The sequence below is a fragment of the Mustela putorius genome, unplaced genomic scaffold (genome assembly GCF_011764305.1).
Source record: "Mustela putorius furo isolate JIRA1106 unplaced genomic scaffold, ASM1176430v1.1 tig00001130_pilon_pilon_pilon, whole genome shotgun sequence".
NCBI classification, from domain to species: Eukaryota; Metazoa; Chordata; class Mammalia; order Carnivora; family Mustelidae; genus Mustela; species Mustela putorius.
The window spans coordinates 686,866-705,034 of record NW_025421584.1 but is presented as its reverse complement, the minus strand read 5'-3'; the positions used below and the strand labels follow the sequence as shown (position 1 = coordinate 705,034).

The 18,169-nt window shown below is 37.4% G+C and overlaps 1 protein-coding gene across 4 annotated transcripts in view; it reads left to right on the top strand.

Annotated features, from left to right (window-relative positions):
* MPP7 (MAGUK p55 scaffold protein 7) overlaps positions 1-18,169 on the top strand; it is a 287,917-nt gene that overhangs the window by 168,874 nt on the left and 100,874 nt on the right. For all 4 annotated transcript variants that reach the window (XM_045087412.1, XM_004779351.3, XM_045087410.1 and 1 more), the window contains 3 exons: positions 6,059-6,136; positions 8,569-8,649; positions 17,641-17,772. In XM_045087412.1, coding sequence (XP_044943347.1) covers positions 6,059-6,136; positions 8,569-8,649; positions 17,641-17,772 — 291 coding nt within the window. The remainder of the gene's footprint in view (positions 1-6,058; positions 6,137-8,568; positions 8,650-17,640; positions 17,773-18,169) is intronic.

Here is an 18,169-nt window from a genome sequence, read left to right as displayed (position 1 = left end):
ACAAGATTAAAAGCCAAACACTCTGTGTAATACAGTCTTAGAGCCTGTAAAATAAGGTTGCTTAAATGATACTAGTCTTAAAAGAAGGTGTTAATTTTAAGTTGAAAAAACACTGGGTGCTAGGAAAAAAACAGATTCGTAAAAAGAGCCATACTGAATTATAAAAGTAAGATGTATAGTCATTTGAAAAAAACACACACTCAGAAAGCTTCTGTGGACAGCTCTTTAGAGAGGTGCCGTTTACTAGAGCAAAGTGATTTGGAAGATAGATTTCAGGAAACTTCCAGAATGCAGAGAGAGAATGTGGTTAAGATGTTCCAACTTGGTTATTCATGGAATACAGATAGCTGAAGAGCTTATCCCAAAAGCCTTGTGGAAAAATGAAGGGCTAAGAAGTTCTTCCTTACTCTAAATGTCAAGAGTGTAGATAAAAATATAGTAACAATATTGGATTCAGATAAATCAAGGAACAAAATAGAGAGCCCAGGTATAGATACTTGTGTGTGGAAGTTTGATAAATAAGTAATATTACATATCAGTGGGAGAAGATCAAATGGTGCTGTCCTTCTGGAAAAAGATTAAGTTAGAGCTCTTGTAGGTGTGAGTCAATACTTAAGTATACCAAGTGAAACTATAAAATTTTAGAGAAGTCACACCAGAATCTCTTTATTAGGATACAGAATGTTTTCTTAAGAAACAAAATGCACGGTCTTATAGAAAAATCGGGATATATTTGGCCATGTTAAAATAACTTCTTTTTGCCCAGGGCTACTGTGTTTTATAAGGTAGGATGGACAATTGACAATTAGTCCCCCAAAATTGTCACAGCATAAGTACAATAGAAGTTGATTTCCTGCTCAGTGATCGTTTAGAGGGAATGTCAGGTTGATGCACTGCTCTCCTCCATAAGGTGTTTTGGGGACCCAGGTCCTTCCATCTGGTGGCTTTGCTGTCTCTTAAGGCCTTGCCATGGTCTGCATGCAGCTGGTGGAGGGGAGAGTATGAAGGAAGCATGCCAGTTTCATAAAAGCCTCCACCAGGAAGTGGCACTTACAACTTACACATCGTGTTTGACAGCTCCTGTCCTGTGTTACCGGAGCCTCAGGGAGAGGGGAGGAGGGTAGAAGTGGGAGGAAATGTAGCTCTTCACTAGGCAGATGCTTTGTAGCTATGGTTCAGATACTGTGGACAAGGAGAACTGAGGTTGGGAGCAACGGTCTCTGTCTCTAGAACCATTGTGAAAACATCGGTCAGAGATTGGAGAAGATATGAAGGAAAACTGTACGGCGCTTCCATTTTCTTTCCATCTGATTAGCAAGATGTCTGATAACACCAAGTGTTGGCAAGGTCTGGGAGCTCAGGAAACCTTCGAACACCATTAGGTATCTATCACAACATAGGGAGGAGTGGTGTGGAAGGATATTCGGCAGCAAAGAGCAGAAACAAACACCTGTTTCTCAGTTAAAAAAAAAAAATGATATGTCAGATACTGTTAATTAGTATGACAGAATATTATTCACCTGTTAAAATGAATGAACCATATCTACATGTATGGAGCTAGATTTCTCAATGTGGTATTGAATGAAAAGCCCAGGTGTTGGGGGAACAGTGCATTTATGTACTTTCAAAAATAGCTTATATTGTTTATCAATACATATATGTTTAAAAAGATGAAAACACATATGGAAATCTTATTTGGCAGTTCCAACTTATTTTTTTTTTCTTGGCAGAGAGGAAAGAGTGTGGGTCTTTAGCCTTACCACTAATAAATTATTTTATAAGATATTTGAAGCAAATATACAAGGCTAATACCTATTTAATTTTGGTGTGGGTTGCAGTTTATCATATTTTATTTTTTGTAAATTTTTTAAGTGTTTAAAATGGACCATTAATAATTAGAACATTTCAAAATTTTTAGAATGGGAAAGAATGAATGGGAAGGGGTGGTGTGTTTATATACTATGGCATACTACTCAGCCGTAAAAATAGAATGAAATCTTGCCATTTGCAGTGACGTGGACAGAGCTAGAGAGCACTATGCTAAGTGAAAGAAGTCAGTCAGAGAAAGACAAATACCATAGGATCTTACTCATACGTGGAATTTAAGAAACAAAACAAATGAACGAAAGAAAAAAAGAGAAAGAGGCAAACCAAGAAACAGACTCTTAACTATAGAGAACAATCTGATGGTGACCCGAGGGAGAGGGGGAATGGGTGACATAGGTAATGGGCATTAAGGAGGGGGTTTGCTTTGACGAGCACTGGGTGACGTATGGAAGTGCCGGATCACTGTACTGTACACCTCAAACTAATACTATATTTTCAGTTAACTGGACTTTAAAACAAAACTTAAAAAAACACATGAAAACAACTTTTGGCATTTCTTATTATTAGAAGTAGCACATGAATGGAAAACAAAGATGAAAAGAGGAAGAGAGAAGCCTATTATTTCTTTTCTGACTTTATGGTTGACTAGATACCTAGTCCTTAGTGCCAGTAGCGTATAAAATTTTTATTTCCTGATATGAGTGTAATTCTAGAAAACAAACCCTTACGAACACATAGTTTAGTGGAGCGTAAATGGCTCTTTTGAAATGTTCTCTTTTCTTACTAGTGTATTCTAAATATTTTAGCATGCCATTTTTTTTAGGAGCTTATTTCTGAATAATTGCCTATTTTGCTATCGTATGAAATTGTCTCTTCAGTCTCCTGTCTCTCCAGTCTTCTTTACTTCTGTCTCCTTTCTTTTGGCAACTCCTTGCATTTTGCTCTTCTCTTTTTGTTCCGGGGAGAAAAATGAAGTATTCTTTTATTACACAGTTGACTTTGCAAAGGGAAGTGTTTAGTCAAATGAGATTTTGCAGGTTTGGCAATACATGATATTTAGTAATTAGATGCTGTGTCTTTGGTTGCGTATTTGTCCGATGGGTTCGAAAAGGTGACCTTCAGGGAAATTGGCCAGGCTATATCAGAATAAAGTTTTCTGGTGAGTAAAGGCAAGTTACAGAACATTTAACATAGAGTTTTGCCATGTTATTGAATATGAAAGCCACAAGCTTCATGAGGGTGTTTAAATTTGAAGTAATAAAAAAATAAAATTAAAAATACAGTTCCTTCAGTAAGCTAGCCACAGTTCACGTGCTTGGTAGACACACGTGGCTAGTGTCTGACCATCTTGGACAAACAGGTACAGAACGTTTTCAACATCACAAAGAGTTCTGTTGGACGACCTTGGAGTGAAGTTTATATGTGTTACCTGTTCTGTTAGAATTTAAAAATCATTTTTGTTTTTAATTTTCTTCCTGGATATTATAAATGCCAGTAAAAGTCACTGATTATGGAAACTGTCAACATTTCAAAATTACTTAGAGTAATTTTTACTTTCCTACCAACTTAATATTTAAACTTATGTCCTGAAGCAAAACATGAATCAACGCAGGGTTACTAGCATTTAGAAATTCTAGAACATTTAAAACTTTTATTTTATTTTATTTATTTTTTTTAAAGATTATTTATTTATTTATTTATTTATTTGAGACAGAAATCACAAGTAGACAGAGAGGCAGGCAGAGAGAGAGAGGGGAAGCAGGCTCCCCGCTGAGCAGAGAGCCCGATGCGGGGCTCGATCCCATGACCCCGGGATCATGACCTGAGCCGAAGGCAGAGGCTTTAACCCACTGAGCCACCCAGGCACCCCTTTATTTTATTTTATTTTAGATTTTATTTATTTATTTGACAGAGATCACAAGTAGGTAGAGAGATAGGCAGAGAGAGAGAGGAGGAAGCAGGCTCCGTGCTGAGCAGAGAGCCCGATGCAGGGCTCGATCCCAGGATCTTGAGTTCGTGACCTGAACCAAAGCAGAGGCTTTAACCCACTGAGCCACCCAGGTGCCCCCAAACTTTTTTTTTTTTTTAAAGATCTTATTTATTTGAGAGAGAGAAGGAAAGTACACAGGGAGAGTGAGAGAGAGAAGCTGACTACCCCCCTGAGTAGGGAGTCCAATATTGGACTCGACCCAAGGACCCTGAGATCATGACCTGAGCCCAAGGCAGATGCTTAACTGAGCCACCCTATGTTCCCTAAAAACTCTTGATATAATACAAAGTCCCCAGGTGGGCAGGGTAGGGTTATGCTCTCAGATCTCTTGGATGAAGATCTAAAGAAGATGAGGTGGAAAGAGGGGCTCATTGTTTTAAAAGATGCTCAGAAGACGCTTAATTTGGGGCATATAGTTTTAAATTGTAATTACAGTATGGCCTCAATATAAATTAGTTTGGACAAATTAAGAAATGCTAAAAAGAAAAAATACAGGGGCAGGGGGTGTGTGGAGAGGAACCACCCCTAATCGTGTAGCCATTGGGAACAGCCAGCATTACTTACCATGTACCCGCCAAGCCTCCTCTCTGTCCTGCTCACCAGCAGTGAATGAGGTCAGTGAAGAAGGCAGCTGAGATGGAAGTCTGAGAGGCAGGCAAGGGATTAAAATACAAAACTCACTGAAGACTATATTACTGATAGTACCGATCACTATTTTTTTTTCTCTTTCCGGTCACTAGTATGTAGGGAACACAGACCCTTGGTAGGTACCTAATAAGTATGAGCCTCCATGCTTCCTGTTGCAGGGAAGCGGATGTTGAAATCAGAAAGCTAAAAGAGTGGTAGGAGAGGCTAAGCTCAGTATTCTATGATAGTATTTGTTGGGGTGATCTAATTTTTGATAATGTCTCAAGCAAAATTAATTTAGCTCTCAAGTTGGATAGTTTTGTTTTAAATTATACTTTTAATAGTTTCTCACATCAAATCTTGCTCCTTTTAAAGCTTGTATTCTTTAAAGATTGGTTTATTACCCTGTGGTGATTAATGTTGGAAGGTTCCAAGATTTTAAGTAAAAATGTGGCCCTGATAATTCTGGTAATATCATAAGTGTCAAAATTCTTTCCCTGATACTTTGCATTGAGGGCCAGGTTGCCAAAGAGGTAATAGAATCCTCTCTTAGCAATAGCATCTGGCTAATCAAAATAAAATCTATCTTCCAGACTTTTTACAAGAGAGTTTGGTTAGGCTTTGAGTTTAATTAAAGAGTTCATTACTTGATACCTGTGAGTGTATTATGTGATACCTGTTAAAAACTGGAAATTCTGAGTTGTTTCAATATATAGTGGGGGTAATTTTTTCAATTATAAATAAGAGGGTCAAGAAAGTTTTCTAGTATAACATTTTAAGGGCAGCTATGTAAGAGTTGAAATGGATAAAACTTAAGAGCCAACAGTTTCACATTTGTCAAAGCATCTTGCATTTCTTTTTTTTTTTTTTAAGCATCTTGCATTTCTTAATGATAATACTAGTTTTTTTTTTTAAGGAACTCTGTTTGTCTTATAATGTATTATGATATATTCTTGCCTTTGTGTTTTTGAGGGGGATGATGGGAAAGGAAGGATCACATTTTATTTGATAATATAATTTTATTCTTGTTTTACAGTGCAGAAAATTATTTCAGCGACACAGTTATGTCTCTATAAGCAATCCCTTTGTTTCTTAGAAGTTTGAATTTGTGGGGGAAGGTTGACAATAAAGGGAAAAAAAAAGTCTAAAAAGAACAGCGTGCTAGGAAAGGCGTTCCCAGAGCGCACCAGCTCCCATGTTCTTGATGGTGGTCAGGTACCAACCTGTCAGGATGGGGTGCCGGCTTATCACTTGGCTTTAATCATAATTTATGTGTTTAGCAGGAATATAAACTACAACCTTTAACTTAAAGTATTGAAACGCTATGTTTTAGAAATGACGGGTTTTATAAAACTAACAATTATTCAGGGGAAAAACAAAGGTTTACGTCTTCTGTGGGTTCACTTTGATAACGATTTCCCCTTGCCCCCCCATTTGACATCGCCTTAGAAACACTGGCTCGTACGTGAATTACACACGCACATTTGTCCTCTATAGGTTTATAGTAACATAGAATTTTTCTTTGGAATCAGTTTTTATTTGCGGCGATAAAAATCTTCAAATATCTTGCTGTTGGCTAGCAGGTGAACTTATATTCATTTGCGTTTCTTCCAGATTCACGAAAAACTCCACTACTACGAGAAGCAGAACCCCGTGCCCATCCTCCACGGCGCAGCGGTCTTGGCCGATGACGTAAGTGTGCTTTCCTGAGCTCCCCAGGACCAGCTCCCCCAGGCCTGGCCCGGGCAGAGCTCATCCTGGCGCAGACCGATGCGTGCGATCCTAGGAGCGAAAACCAGGAGAAACTGCAAATGTTTCCAGAAGGCCTGTCATCACAGAGCTTCTGCGGATACTAGGCTGATTTTCATTCACTCTCCTGCGCTAAAAATTTTGCCTGGAGATAACTAACCCTCTCATTCTCCCTGGGTAACTCCGTACTAGAAATTTTAGCCTGCAACTCTCCAGGGAGAAAGAGAGAGAGAAGCTGTCAGCTAGGAGTGTTCTGAGAAAGTCACAGGCAAGAGGAATGCTTTGGAGAAATAAAGACAAATGAGATAGGTCTATTGCTGACAGTGCTAAAAAATTACAGATACCAGTATAGGAACGAGGCCTTCTGAAGTACATAAAAAGAAAGGATTGTTTTTAAAATGGATTATAAAGCACAGTAATGATTTATGGATATTAGACCTTTCCAAATTACCTTCATAACCAAAAAATAAATTTTAGCAGCAGTTGGCATTGATGGAGTAGTTAATTTCCTGTAGCTATAATTTTATTTTCAATCTGGGGGAGGAACTACCTTGCTGATTCTTACTGTGAACGTTCAAACTCGGATGAATTGGAAACACACCTGGATAAACTATAAAGGACACTGAGCCAGACGAGAAATGGGTCTCGTGTGAAGGTGGGTTTTAACGATCCCCTGTAGCTTATCTGTGATTATGATAAAACAGGCCATTGTGCAGTTTAGTAAAATATCGGGGCCCTAGAATTGAAAAAAAAAGAAAAAAAAACTGACCATCTTCGGGAGTTGATTTTCTTAATATATGTTTTTTATTTTAATTTAGATAATACAGCACATGGAATCTATCTCTAAGTGGTTTATTTGTTCAGTCCCCTGTCTCCCTTCCAGTTTTATTCAGAGATTACAAGTTATAGGGATGTTTCAATTTGTGTTTTATGAGGAATTTATGAAGTAACCAGAATTTTTGAAGTGAAGGGGAGTGAAGGTATAGAGAGAGTTCTAGTAAGCTGCGATTGGCCCTTGAGAAAGTCTTAAAATTTATCACTTTAAAAACATTTACTGTTGAGGGTTTGGGGAAATATTTGTTACTTTCCAGTGTGATTGAGGCCCAATTATATGATGACAATATTGCTTTTTTAAAAAATTAGAGACTGTTCTATAAAGAGGGTAAAATGTAGCATGTTCTAATTTCATCAGAGCAATATATTTAAATTAAAAAAATATTGTTACCAAGCGACTAAAGAATGCAAAGAGCCTTTTGTGACTTTTTTTAAGTTAACAATTATATAACGATTATTTTACCTTGAAAAACAAAAATTTTACCTTGGAAAAGTAAAATCACTTTTTGAATTATAACCAATGAATATATCCATTTTATCAGGTTTTGTTTTGGAGTATAATTCTATGATGTCCTTCTTTTAGAGAAAAGTCCTTCTCCAGAGACAAGAACGATTATTTTTAGCTTGGTAGAAACCATAGGAGCAAATAGAAATTTCATGCAGTGTTTTACGAAGGGTTTTTAAATGAAAATATATGCATATATTTTGAATTCTGTACTGCATACTTCACAATTGTAATTCCTTTTTCTATTTGGTCTTGTTTTTCTTCTAAGGAAATTATATGATCTTTACTATAGCCTAAAATGGAATAGAGTGTTGATAGGAAGACCTCTTCTTAGGAACATGAGGCATGTTCAAAGTTCCAATCCTTTCTTTACTAAAACCAGCAAAAATGCTTGATCGTTACAGTAGAATATAGTCAGCCTTTCTGTCCCCAGAGTACTTGTCAACCTATTGTAAGTCATTTTGTGATGAACCTGGTTTATAAGTAACGGATTTTTTAGTCTGTGTAGGTAAACATAATAAAAGTTTCAGAGCATTTGCTCTATCAGAGGCATTCTGCTTCTTTTTTCCTCCAGCTCTAAACAGCAAGCTACTGTGGGTTTTTGGAAACCCTTTGGATTTCACCACCTCATTCAGAAACTTATTTTTTCTTTCATTTTTTTTTCCTTTTTCTTTCTTTCTCTCTTTTTAAAAAATCGTGGCAAAGCCTGATCCAATCCTTTTCACAAGTAGTCCTTTGTTTGCATGCAAAAGACCTTTCCTTCAGATGAAGTGCTGGGATTTACCCTCATTGCCATAAATCAGAGAAGGTGAGCTGGCTGATAGGATTTTTTGAATTATACTCAGCCAAGATCCCGGTCTGGGATCTGGGCTACCAGGGACCTGAAAAGAGGAGCAGTGATTGATCGTCTGTTTTCTTTCATGCCGACTTCTCCTTAATCACTGGAAAGTGGCAACATAGATTCTCAGTTGTTACACGTGGAACTACACAAGACTCTTGCTAAATGTTCTCTCTGTCCATGTGATCTCCCTTGCAGCTGGCCGAAGAGCTTCAGAACAAGCCATTAAACAGTGAGATCAGAGAGCTGTTGAAACTACTGTCAAAACCCAATGTGAAGGTGAGGACGTGTAAGAAATACCTTCCAGAAGGGCCACTTTCTGAGACTTCAGATGAATTTTATTTTGAGCATCAATTTTCAAGTGAATGTATTTTCAAACAGTGTGTAGTATTTTAATAACCTAAATTCCATTAAGGAAAAAAAGTTGAGTTTTTGATGATAACGGGACCAACTACAGATGACTTTAGTTGGGCAGCTCAGGGTTTAAGTTGTTGAATGTAATGTCATGTCAAGGTCAATTTCTTTTTAAATGAGGATAAGAGTACAGAATACAAGCTATTAGTGATTTTGTTTAGGTTCATTTTATTTCATTGTTGAGTGGTATTCCAATATATTTGACACCTGGATCTATTTTGCTATATGATCATTTCATCTTTCCTCTTTGCTCTCCCCATCTCCTCTCCCTCTACTGATTCATGTTTTAATATAGACTACCATTTTGCAGAGCAGAGCAGTTTTCCAGTGTAAAAGGCTAGTAAAATCCTGGTGGGCAGATTTCAATTCTCCTTGCCATTTTTTAAAAAAATATTTATTTATTTGACAGAGATCATAGATAGGCAGAGAGACAGGCATAGAGAGAAGGGGGAAGCAGGCTCCCTGCTGAGCAGACAGCCTGATGCGGGGCTCGATCCCAGGACCCTGAGATCCTGACCTGAGTGAAGGCAGAGGCTTAACCCACTGAGCCCCCCAGGGACCCCTCTCCTTGCCATTTTTTTATTGAAGAATAGTTGACGTAACAACATTGTATTAGTTTCAGGTGTACAGCATAGTGGTCTGATATTTATATGCATTGCAAAATGGTCACTGCCATTAGTCTAGTTACTGTCTGCTGTCATACAAAGTTGTTACAGTATTACTGACTTTTTTTTTCCCCTCTGTGGTATATTACATTCCTGTGTCTTACATATTTTATAACTGAAAAATCTCTTCATCTCCTTCACCTGTTTCATCCCTTCCTTGCCATTTTTTCTTCCAGGCATATCATTTATCTTTCCTCTAAAGGTGCTTGGTCAGCAGAAGTCATTTCAAACATTTCCTACTAATTCTAAATTCATTAATGCACTAAATCCTATAACCTGTACATTTTGGACTTGATACTGTTTCACAGTTACATGTGAGGTATTATTCCATGAATGAATTATATGTGGATTATGTAATTCAAATGATCAGTTATCTTTTTTTTTATCTTTTTCTTTTTTTTAAAGATTTATTTATTTGAGAGCGTGCAAGTTGGGGGGAGGGGTGGAGGAAGAGGGAGACTCTCCAGCAGACTCCCTGTTGAGTACAGAGCCCAACTTGGTGCTCAATCTCACAACCCTGAGATTATGACCCGAACTGAAACCAAGAGATGGAGGCTCAACTGACTGAGCCACCCAGGCACCCCAGAATGATCAATTATCTTATGACAGTTTCTATTAAACATATCTAGGCTCTCAGATGAATATTTCTGTCTAGATGCAAAAATTGATTTCTGCCTTCCTTGAAAAATCTCCTTTGCAACTGTGCTATAATGGCTTCAATTGATGGTCAAAAAAGATAGTATTAAATAAAAGATGAACTGAAAACATGAACCAGCTTTAATTCCTAATCCTTAGAAGTAAAGTGAGTGCTGTCAATTAATAAATGAGCTATAATTAGTAATTTAGAGTAACTGACTTACACTGGTACAGAGGAGATTGGTTGGATTTTAGTTCTAAAAGAATAAGGGTCAACTTAGAGCAAAATAGTTGCTTGAAATTAAAGAGCTTAGAGTAAGAGAGTCATAGCTAGAGAAAGTTCTGAAATGTCTTCATTTCATCTCAGAGTACACATGAGAAGTTGATGTGAACCAAAGAATGGTGAGCTTAGCTCTGAGCAACTTGTTAAACTCCTTGAGAGCACCACCTTGGTTTGCGTATTAGGAATTGAAGAAGGTTTCTAACAAAACAACATGATTTTGGTATTCTTTTTAAAGAATGTTTGGAGTGGAGTAGCTAATAGAGGTTATTCTGGGTGGAAGCTGGTATTTGGCTCGAGAGGGGGGTATGATTTTTTATTTTATTTAGCACTCTTGGATATAACCTTATAATTAAAGCCTGAAACTTTGTTATGCTGAAAATATTTTAGATAAATACTTTTTAAACTTTTTCTGTTTGGGGCACCTGGGTGGCTCAGCGAGTTAAAGCCTCTGCCTTCGGCTCAGGTCGTGATCCTGGGTCCTGGGTCTTGGGATCCAGCCCTGTGTCTGGCTCTCTGCTCAGCAGGGAGCCTGCTTCCCTTCCTCTCTCTCTGCCTGCCTCTCTGCCTACTTGTGATCTCTGTCTGTCAAATAAATAAATAAAATCTTTAAAACAAAACAAAACAAAAAAAACTTTTTATGTTTATGTAGCCATGGGATAAGAGAATGGGTGAGAAGCCATTATGAAAGATGTATTTTCAGGGAGTGATGTGTGGGAAGTGGGTAAGATTGTAGATGCCTGACGTCGCAGTTGGCAATGACAATTTCTAGTTACCAGTCTTGGGAACAGCAATCTTTCTTCCCTTTAGGGACCTAAATAACCTAACATTTAGCACTGCTTTCCTTGAAATCAATTATATTAACTACCATCAACTTGAATTTCACCTTTTTTTTTTTTTTTTTAGGCAGTTACTTTAAGAAGTCATTTAGTAAACTAAAATGTTTGCTTTTCTTTTTTTTTCTCTGAAAGCAGAAGCAAGGTGTAGTAGAATATGACAGGTACACATGAATTACAAGTTGAACTGACAGTTTAAATATGGAAAGTGTAACTCCAGGGTGTTAGCTTGAATACTGGTTTTGAATTTTTAGTGGACAAGGGAAGTAATTATTGACTTGTTAAAGATGGCTGTTCCTTTTAAAATATTCAGTTCACGATAGTGAAAAGGAACCTGAGGTGTACGTCCAAAATAATAATGATTTTTTTTGTAAACACACAGAGATACATACAACCAAATATATATCCACTATGAGAAGGGCAATATGTGTATCCCACAGATCTGCAAATTCCTTTTTGAAAAACTTTAATTTGAAATTTTTTTTAAAAATTTTATTTAATTTTTTTCGGTGTTCCAAGAGTCATTGTTTACGCACCACATCCTGTGCTCCATGCAATATGTGCCCTCCTTAATACCCACCACCAGGCTCACCCAACCCCCCACCCTTCTCCCCTCCCCTCCAAAACCCTCAGTTTGCTTCTCAGAGTCCACAGTTTCTCATGGTTTCTCTCCTCCGATTTCCCCCAACTCCCTTCTCCTCTCCATCTCCCCATGTCCTCCGTGTTATTCCTTATGCTCCACAAATAAGCGAAACCATATGTTTACTGACTCTTTCTGCTTGACTTATTTCATAATCTTCTCCGGTCCCGTCCCTGTTGATACAAAAGTTGGGTGTTCATCCTTTCTGATGGAGGCATAATACTCCATTGTATATATGGACCATATCTTCCTTATCCGTTCAACCACTGAAGGGCATCTTGGTTCTTTCCACAGTTTGGCAACTGTGGCCATTGCTGCTATGAACATTGGGGTACAGGTGGCCCTTCTTTTCACTACATCTGTATCTTTGGGGTAAATATCTAGGAGTGCAATTGCAGGGCCATAGGGAAGCTAAGAGCAGTGGAAAGTCATTGAAAGGATTTAAGTAGGCAAATGACACAGTTGCTCTAGTACACAGATTCTTGGAGTGGAGGGGTGGTGGTAGGGTGGGAGGCCATCTGGAAGCCGGTGGAAGTAATTCAGGTGAAACATGGTTATGGCCTTAGTGAAGGATGTGAGGGATGGATGGAAGTGGGGAATGGGTGGAACTGGATGTGGCTTCAATACATGGTATTGGCACACGTGGTTAATTATTGAGAAAAAATAATATACCCTATGTAGAATGCATATTATATGTAATATACAATGAATTCCAAATAAATTAATGATTTGAGTGTAAAGGAATTGAACCCTAATCATGGGGTAGAGAAGAAATATTCACACAACCTCAGGAAGACAGACAGACAGACACACACACACACACACACACACAGGAAGTAAAAAAAAAAAAAATCCATGAATGTGGTTAGAAGGAATTACTTATTTATATAAACAATCTACATTTGTCTTTAATAAGGTTGTAATCATTTATTACTTTGATTTTAATTTTACTTTTTACAAAGTGATTTGATAAACCAAATAAAATAAATTTTCTTGGTAATGCATAATTGTATTTTTAGGTCAAACTATGGAGAAAGTAGAAGTTCCTATTTTCATTGCTCTGTTTGGGAAGATGACCCATGTTTCACAGTCAAAATAGAAGGTCCTTACATATATGGCATGATGTTAATCTTCAGTTTGGATCCTGGGTTCCAGTTTCTTATTGGGCTCCTGTCTCTCCCTCTCCCTGCACCCTGCTTATGCTCTCTCTCACTCTCTCTCTCCAAGAACAAACAAACAAAAGATTAAGAGAGATCTGGGGGGGGGGGGTAAGGGCAGAGGGAGAGGGAGAGATAGAATCTCAAGCAGACCCTCTACTGAGCATGTAGCCCGACACGGGCTTCAATCCCGCAATCCTGAGATCATGACCTGAGCTGATCAAGATTCGGATGTTTAGCCAGCTTAGTCACCCAGGGGCTCCTGCATTTTTTCCATTATAAATAGAATGTACTACTTTTTGTTTTGTTTTATTTTGTGGATTTTTAACACTGTGATATTTTGTGGACTTGTCTTTGAAGCAACATAATTGTCCACCTCTAAGAGATAAGTTAGATAACTCTGCTTTTATTTTTTTGTTTTTTAAATAGCACTATAATTCACATCTCACATATTTCAGAATTTTATTGAGTCAATAAGTTGCTGAATTAAAATATCTGTAATTTAAAATTTTGATAGTGATTGCCAGCTTGCCCTTTGCCATAATCTGGACAGGTCCTCTCAGTGTACAGTGCCCACAGGTGTGCGTGAGAAGGTCCTTTCCCCTGTGTCCTCACAAGCCCTATTTAATTAATATTCTTTTTCAGTTTTGTTAATTGATCACCCCAGGAATATATGTCAACACTTTCCCTATAGAGCTTGCCACCTTCAAGTCTCCAACAGCTAGGAAATGCTTGTCATTTTGTAACCACTATAAGAGTTAAAGCTTACATCCAGTCATTAAATCTCTGAATGGAGGGATGCCTGGGTTGCTCATTCAGTTAGGCATCTGACTCTTGGTTTTGGCTTAGCTCACGATCTCAGGGTTTTTAGATGGAGCCCTGCTTTGGGCTCTGGACTCAGTGCAGAGTTTGCTTGAGATTCTGTTTCGCTCTCCCTCTGAACTCACTTGTGGGTGTGCTCTCTCTCCCCACCCCAAATAAATAAATAAGCAAACAAACATTTAAAAAAAATCTGTGTATTTGTCAGTTGCCATATGCAAACAATAATTACTCTTATTACTCAATAATGTTTATTAAATCTAGTCTTATTGTCTAAATCTTAAAGTCCAGGAAAAGTAATGAAGAATCAAAGAAACAACAGATGGTGAGAAAAAGGAAGTAGGGTAGTGAATAGCAGAAGGCCTCAGTAGATGAGATAGGGTGTAGGAGCTTCCTGCAGCAATGGAGATGGTGGCCTTTGGGGAGCTGATGAAAGGATGTGGATCTCTACTGAGACTTTGTTTCTACAGGAAGCAAAGAGAGTCGATAATAATAAGAACCACTCCTAAGCGTCACATGGCCCCATTAAAGGCAAATCAGCCTCTGTGAATCACCATTCACAGGCTCGCTTTTTGATAAAACAGTGAAGTGGCATCATCTCTAGAACATGGTATTACAATTTAGAAAGGGAAAATTTGGTGGGGTTTTAAAAGGCAATAAAATAAAAAGATTTGTCGTAGTTTATCAGCTTTGCAAAACGTGCATTTACCAGAAATTACTCATTGCCTGAGCATGTAGAATGGATGAGACTTTGTTTAAGCATGCAAAAGGGAAAAGTGAAGCTTCCTTCTGGAGGAATAAATCAGTGTTACTCATTCTTATAAGTTAGACACTTAATTCTGTGGACTTGACAGATTCTTAGAACATAGAATTGACTCCAGGGGGTCCAGAGCAATGAAAGGCTGTGTGCCTGATGAGTTACAAGGCCTAGTGTTCAATTTCCTTTATAGTCTTCTAGGCAACAGGTAAACCCATCAGTTGTGATTGGGGTGGTTATGGCATATGGAAATTCAATTTTCTTATTTAGGTGTGTTGTCTTTCAAAAAGACAATCTGTATATTGAAGAACAAATTCATCACAGTTAAAACAGGCAAATAGAATACAAAGTTACTTTTAGTTGTCCAAAATAGAAGTGTTGCTAACCAACAATATTTGTAAAGCAAAACTATTAAGAATTAGAAACTCAATATCTATGAATCTTAAAAATGTATTTTAGGATCCAGACATGGAGATCAATATAAAGCTAAGGAGGAAAAATACATAGCTGCTGTTGTTAATATTGCCTATCAACTATAATAATCACTCTATTTTAAAAGATGTTTGTTGGCGATCTCTAAGAGTCTTAACTATGTCCAAGGTAGCTTATCATAGATATCCAGGTAGTGAGCATTTCTGATGTCCTTCATTCAACTCTTTATAGATCTATATCCATCCACTATCATTCCTGTCTTCCTGTCTGAAAGACTTCATATACCATTTTTTGTAGTGCAAGTCTCTCTGGTGATAAATTCCTTCAACTTTTGTAGGTCTTCATAAAGTCTTCTCTATCCCTTCATTATTAAAAGATATTTTTGCTGGGTATAGAATTTTAGGTTGTCAGTTTTCTTTACATATTTAAAAGATGTTGCTCTTTTATCTTGTAGTTCACATTGTTTCTGATGTGTGTTGTGATTTTAATCATTTTTTCTTTGGCTGATTTTAAGATTTTTTTCTTTCCCAGAGGTTTTAAGCAATTTGATGTTACTTCTTCTTGTTTTTTTTGTTTGTTTGTTTTTTTGTACTTGGATATGTTGAACTTCTTGGACCTAGGGGCTTTTTTCCCCCCCGTTATCAAATTTGGAATATTTTCTGCCATATTTCTTCATATATTTTTTAGCACCTCTCCTTTCTTTGGAGATGCCAGGTAGGTGTATATAAGTTGTCCCGTAGCCCAATAATGTTCTGTTTACAATTTCTTACTCTATTTTCTCTTTGTGTTTTCATTTTGGAGAGTTTATAAATTGTTTTAACTCTAGGTGTTAATTTCATTCAGTGTGCTTTTTAAAAAATTTCATACATTATGTCTTTTATCACTAGAAGTTTGTATCTTTTATCACTAGAAGTTTGTATCTTCCATATATATGGCAAATCTAATTTCTAGTGTTTTTAAGCATTGGGGATACAGTTACAGTAATTATTTTAATTTCCTTGTCTGCAGTCTATCTGTAATTTCAGGATTTGGTTTTAAATAATTCTTCCATCTGTGTAATTTTCAGGGTTTAGTTCTATGATGTTACATTGTTCTTCATTATGAGTAGTTTTCTTCTGTCTTCACATGCCTCATAACTTCTGTCAGTAATTGATTTACTCTCAGTTATGAGTTTTACTTTGAGTGATATTTTCATATTTTTATAGATGATATTCTTGAGGGTTGTTTTTCTGTTATATAATTATGTGGAAATACTTTGATCCTTCAGAGACTTGCTTTTAAGCTTTGTTAGATGAGATCTTAGCGTTGTTTAATCTTGGATTAAGTATTTCCTACTATTAAGGCAATATCCCTTTGTTAACTGTTCTGAATGCCCTGTGAAGGCCAAGCTTTTCTCCTCTGACTGAAGGAAGCACAAGTTATTCCTGCTCTGTGTGAGCTTTGGGAATTGTTACCTGTAAGGCAGTGTTTCTTAACCTTGTAACTATTGGCAATATGGAGCTGGAAATTATTGGGCGGACAGGGCCAGGAAGGCAGGGAACTGCCTTGTATGCTGTCAGAGGTTTAGAACCATCCCTGGCCTCTGCACCAAATGGCAGCAGCATCTTCCACTCTGTGACAATCTGAACTGTTTCCAGACATTGCCAAGTGGCTACAGGGGAGTAAAATTGTTCTCAGCTGATAACCACTGCATTAATTGTTTCTGGTAATTTTTTTAATATGCATATGCCTTGGCTGAAGACTCAAAGGGGACCTCCTACGTATCTCCAAAGCCCTGTACCTGTCCCACCATCTTCTCTTCCATACTCTCCCCTGAGAACTTTAGTGCCTTGACCTCCCAGCATCCCTCACTGTATTGTCTCACCTTAGGGAGGCCACTGGGTTCTGCCTGGGTACCTTCTTCCCCTACATGGCCAGGAAGCTCTGGGCTCATGACTCTCACATTTGTTTCCTGTCTCTCAGGAACACTATCCTTCATTGTTCTGATGTCCAGTATCTTCCAAAACCACTGCTGCATCTTTTATTTTTTCATTTTTAGGTTTTCTGTCTTTTTTCCAGTGGGGTCTCTATTAACTTCATCTTGGCTCTCATCCTCATTCCTGAATGGTATTTTTGCTAATACATACTTCTGGGCTGTTATTTTTTTTCTAAGCACTTTCAAGATATTTCACTGGCTTCTGGTTTCCATTGCTGCTAATCAGTCAGCTCTCAGTTGTTGGTTTTTTTTTTTTTTTTCCCTTGTATTTTTAAGATCTTCTGTCTTTGGCATTCTGTAGTTTCACTATAATATGTATCTAATCTTGGGTTTCTTTTTATTTCTTTTTGTTGTTGTTGTTAAATTTAAATTTTTTCTTATGTTCAGTTAGTCAACATATAGTACATCATTAGTTTCTGATGCTGAGCAGAGAGTCAGACTGGGGGCTTGATCCCATGACCCTGGGATCATGACCTGAGCCAAAGGCAGAGGCTTTAACCCACTGAGCCACCCAGGCACCCCGTAAGAGCCTCCTTTTCAAATAGTTTTCTGTTATGATTGTTAAGTTCAAAATTATAATACGTTTGATTTTCTTTATAGTTGAATGTGCTTGGGATTTTATATTTGATTAATTTTTTCCCCAATGTTGACTTTGCTAGGCTTTGCTCTCTGTACATGATACTGTGGCTCAGAAGAATTACGATCCTGTATTACCACCAATGCCGGATGATATCGATGATGAAGAAGACTCAGTAAAAATCATTCGTCTGGTCAAAAATAGAGAACCCCTGGTGAGTTGTGGTCTACATTTTGTGCTTAGATATGAGTAGATATCATGATAAAACCAAACCTGATGGGGACATACCATTTATTCCTCTCTTTGTAGCACAACTTTCCTGTGTTGTTAAACTTGAAAACAGAGTATACATGTCTAAAAAACATTATTTAGAAAAATGGGGAAAAAACCAAATAAAATGGCATGCATTTTCTTGGTTATAAATAGCAATAATTTGTAAGATGGGATTTTGACATTTATAAAAGAAAGCATAATGTGCCAGTCACAGCTGATTAAAGTTTAAAAGGTGCAACCAAAAATAATTGCTTATGGCTCTTCTAGAGAGATGATTTATTTTAAAGTAAAGAGACAAAATTTATCAAATGTCTATTATTTCAAAATGTAAATATCCC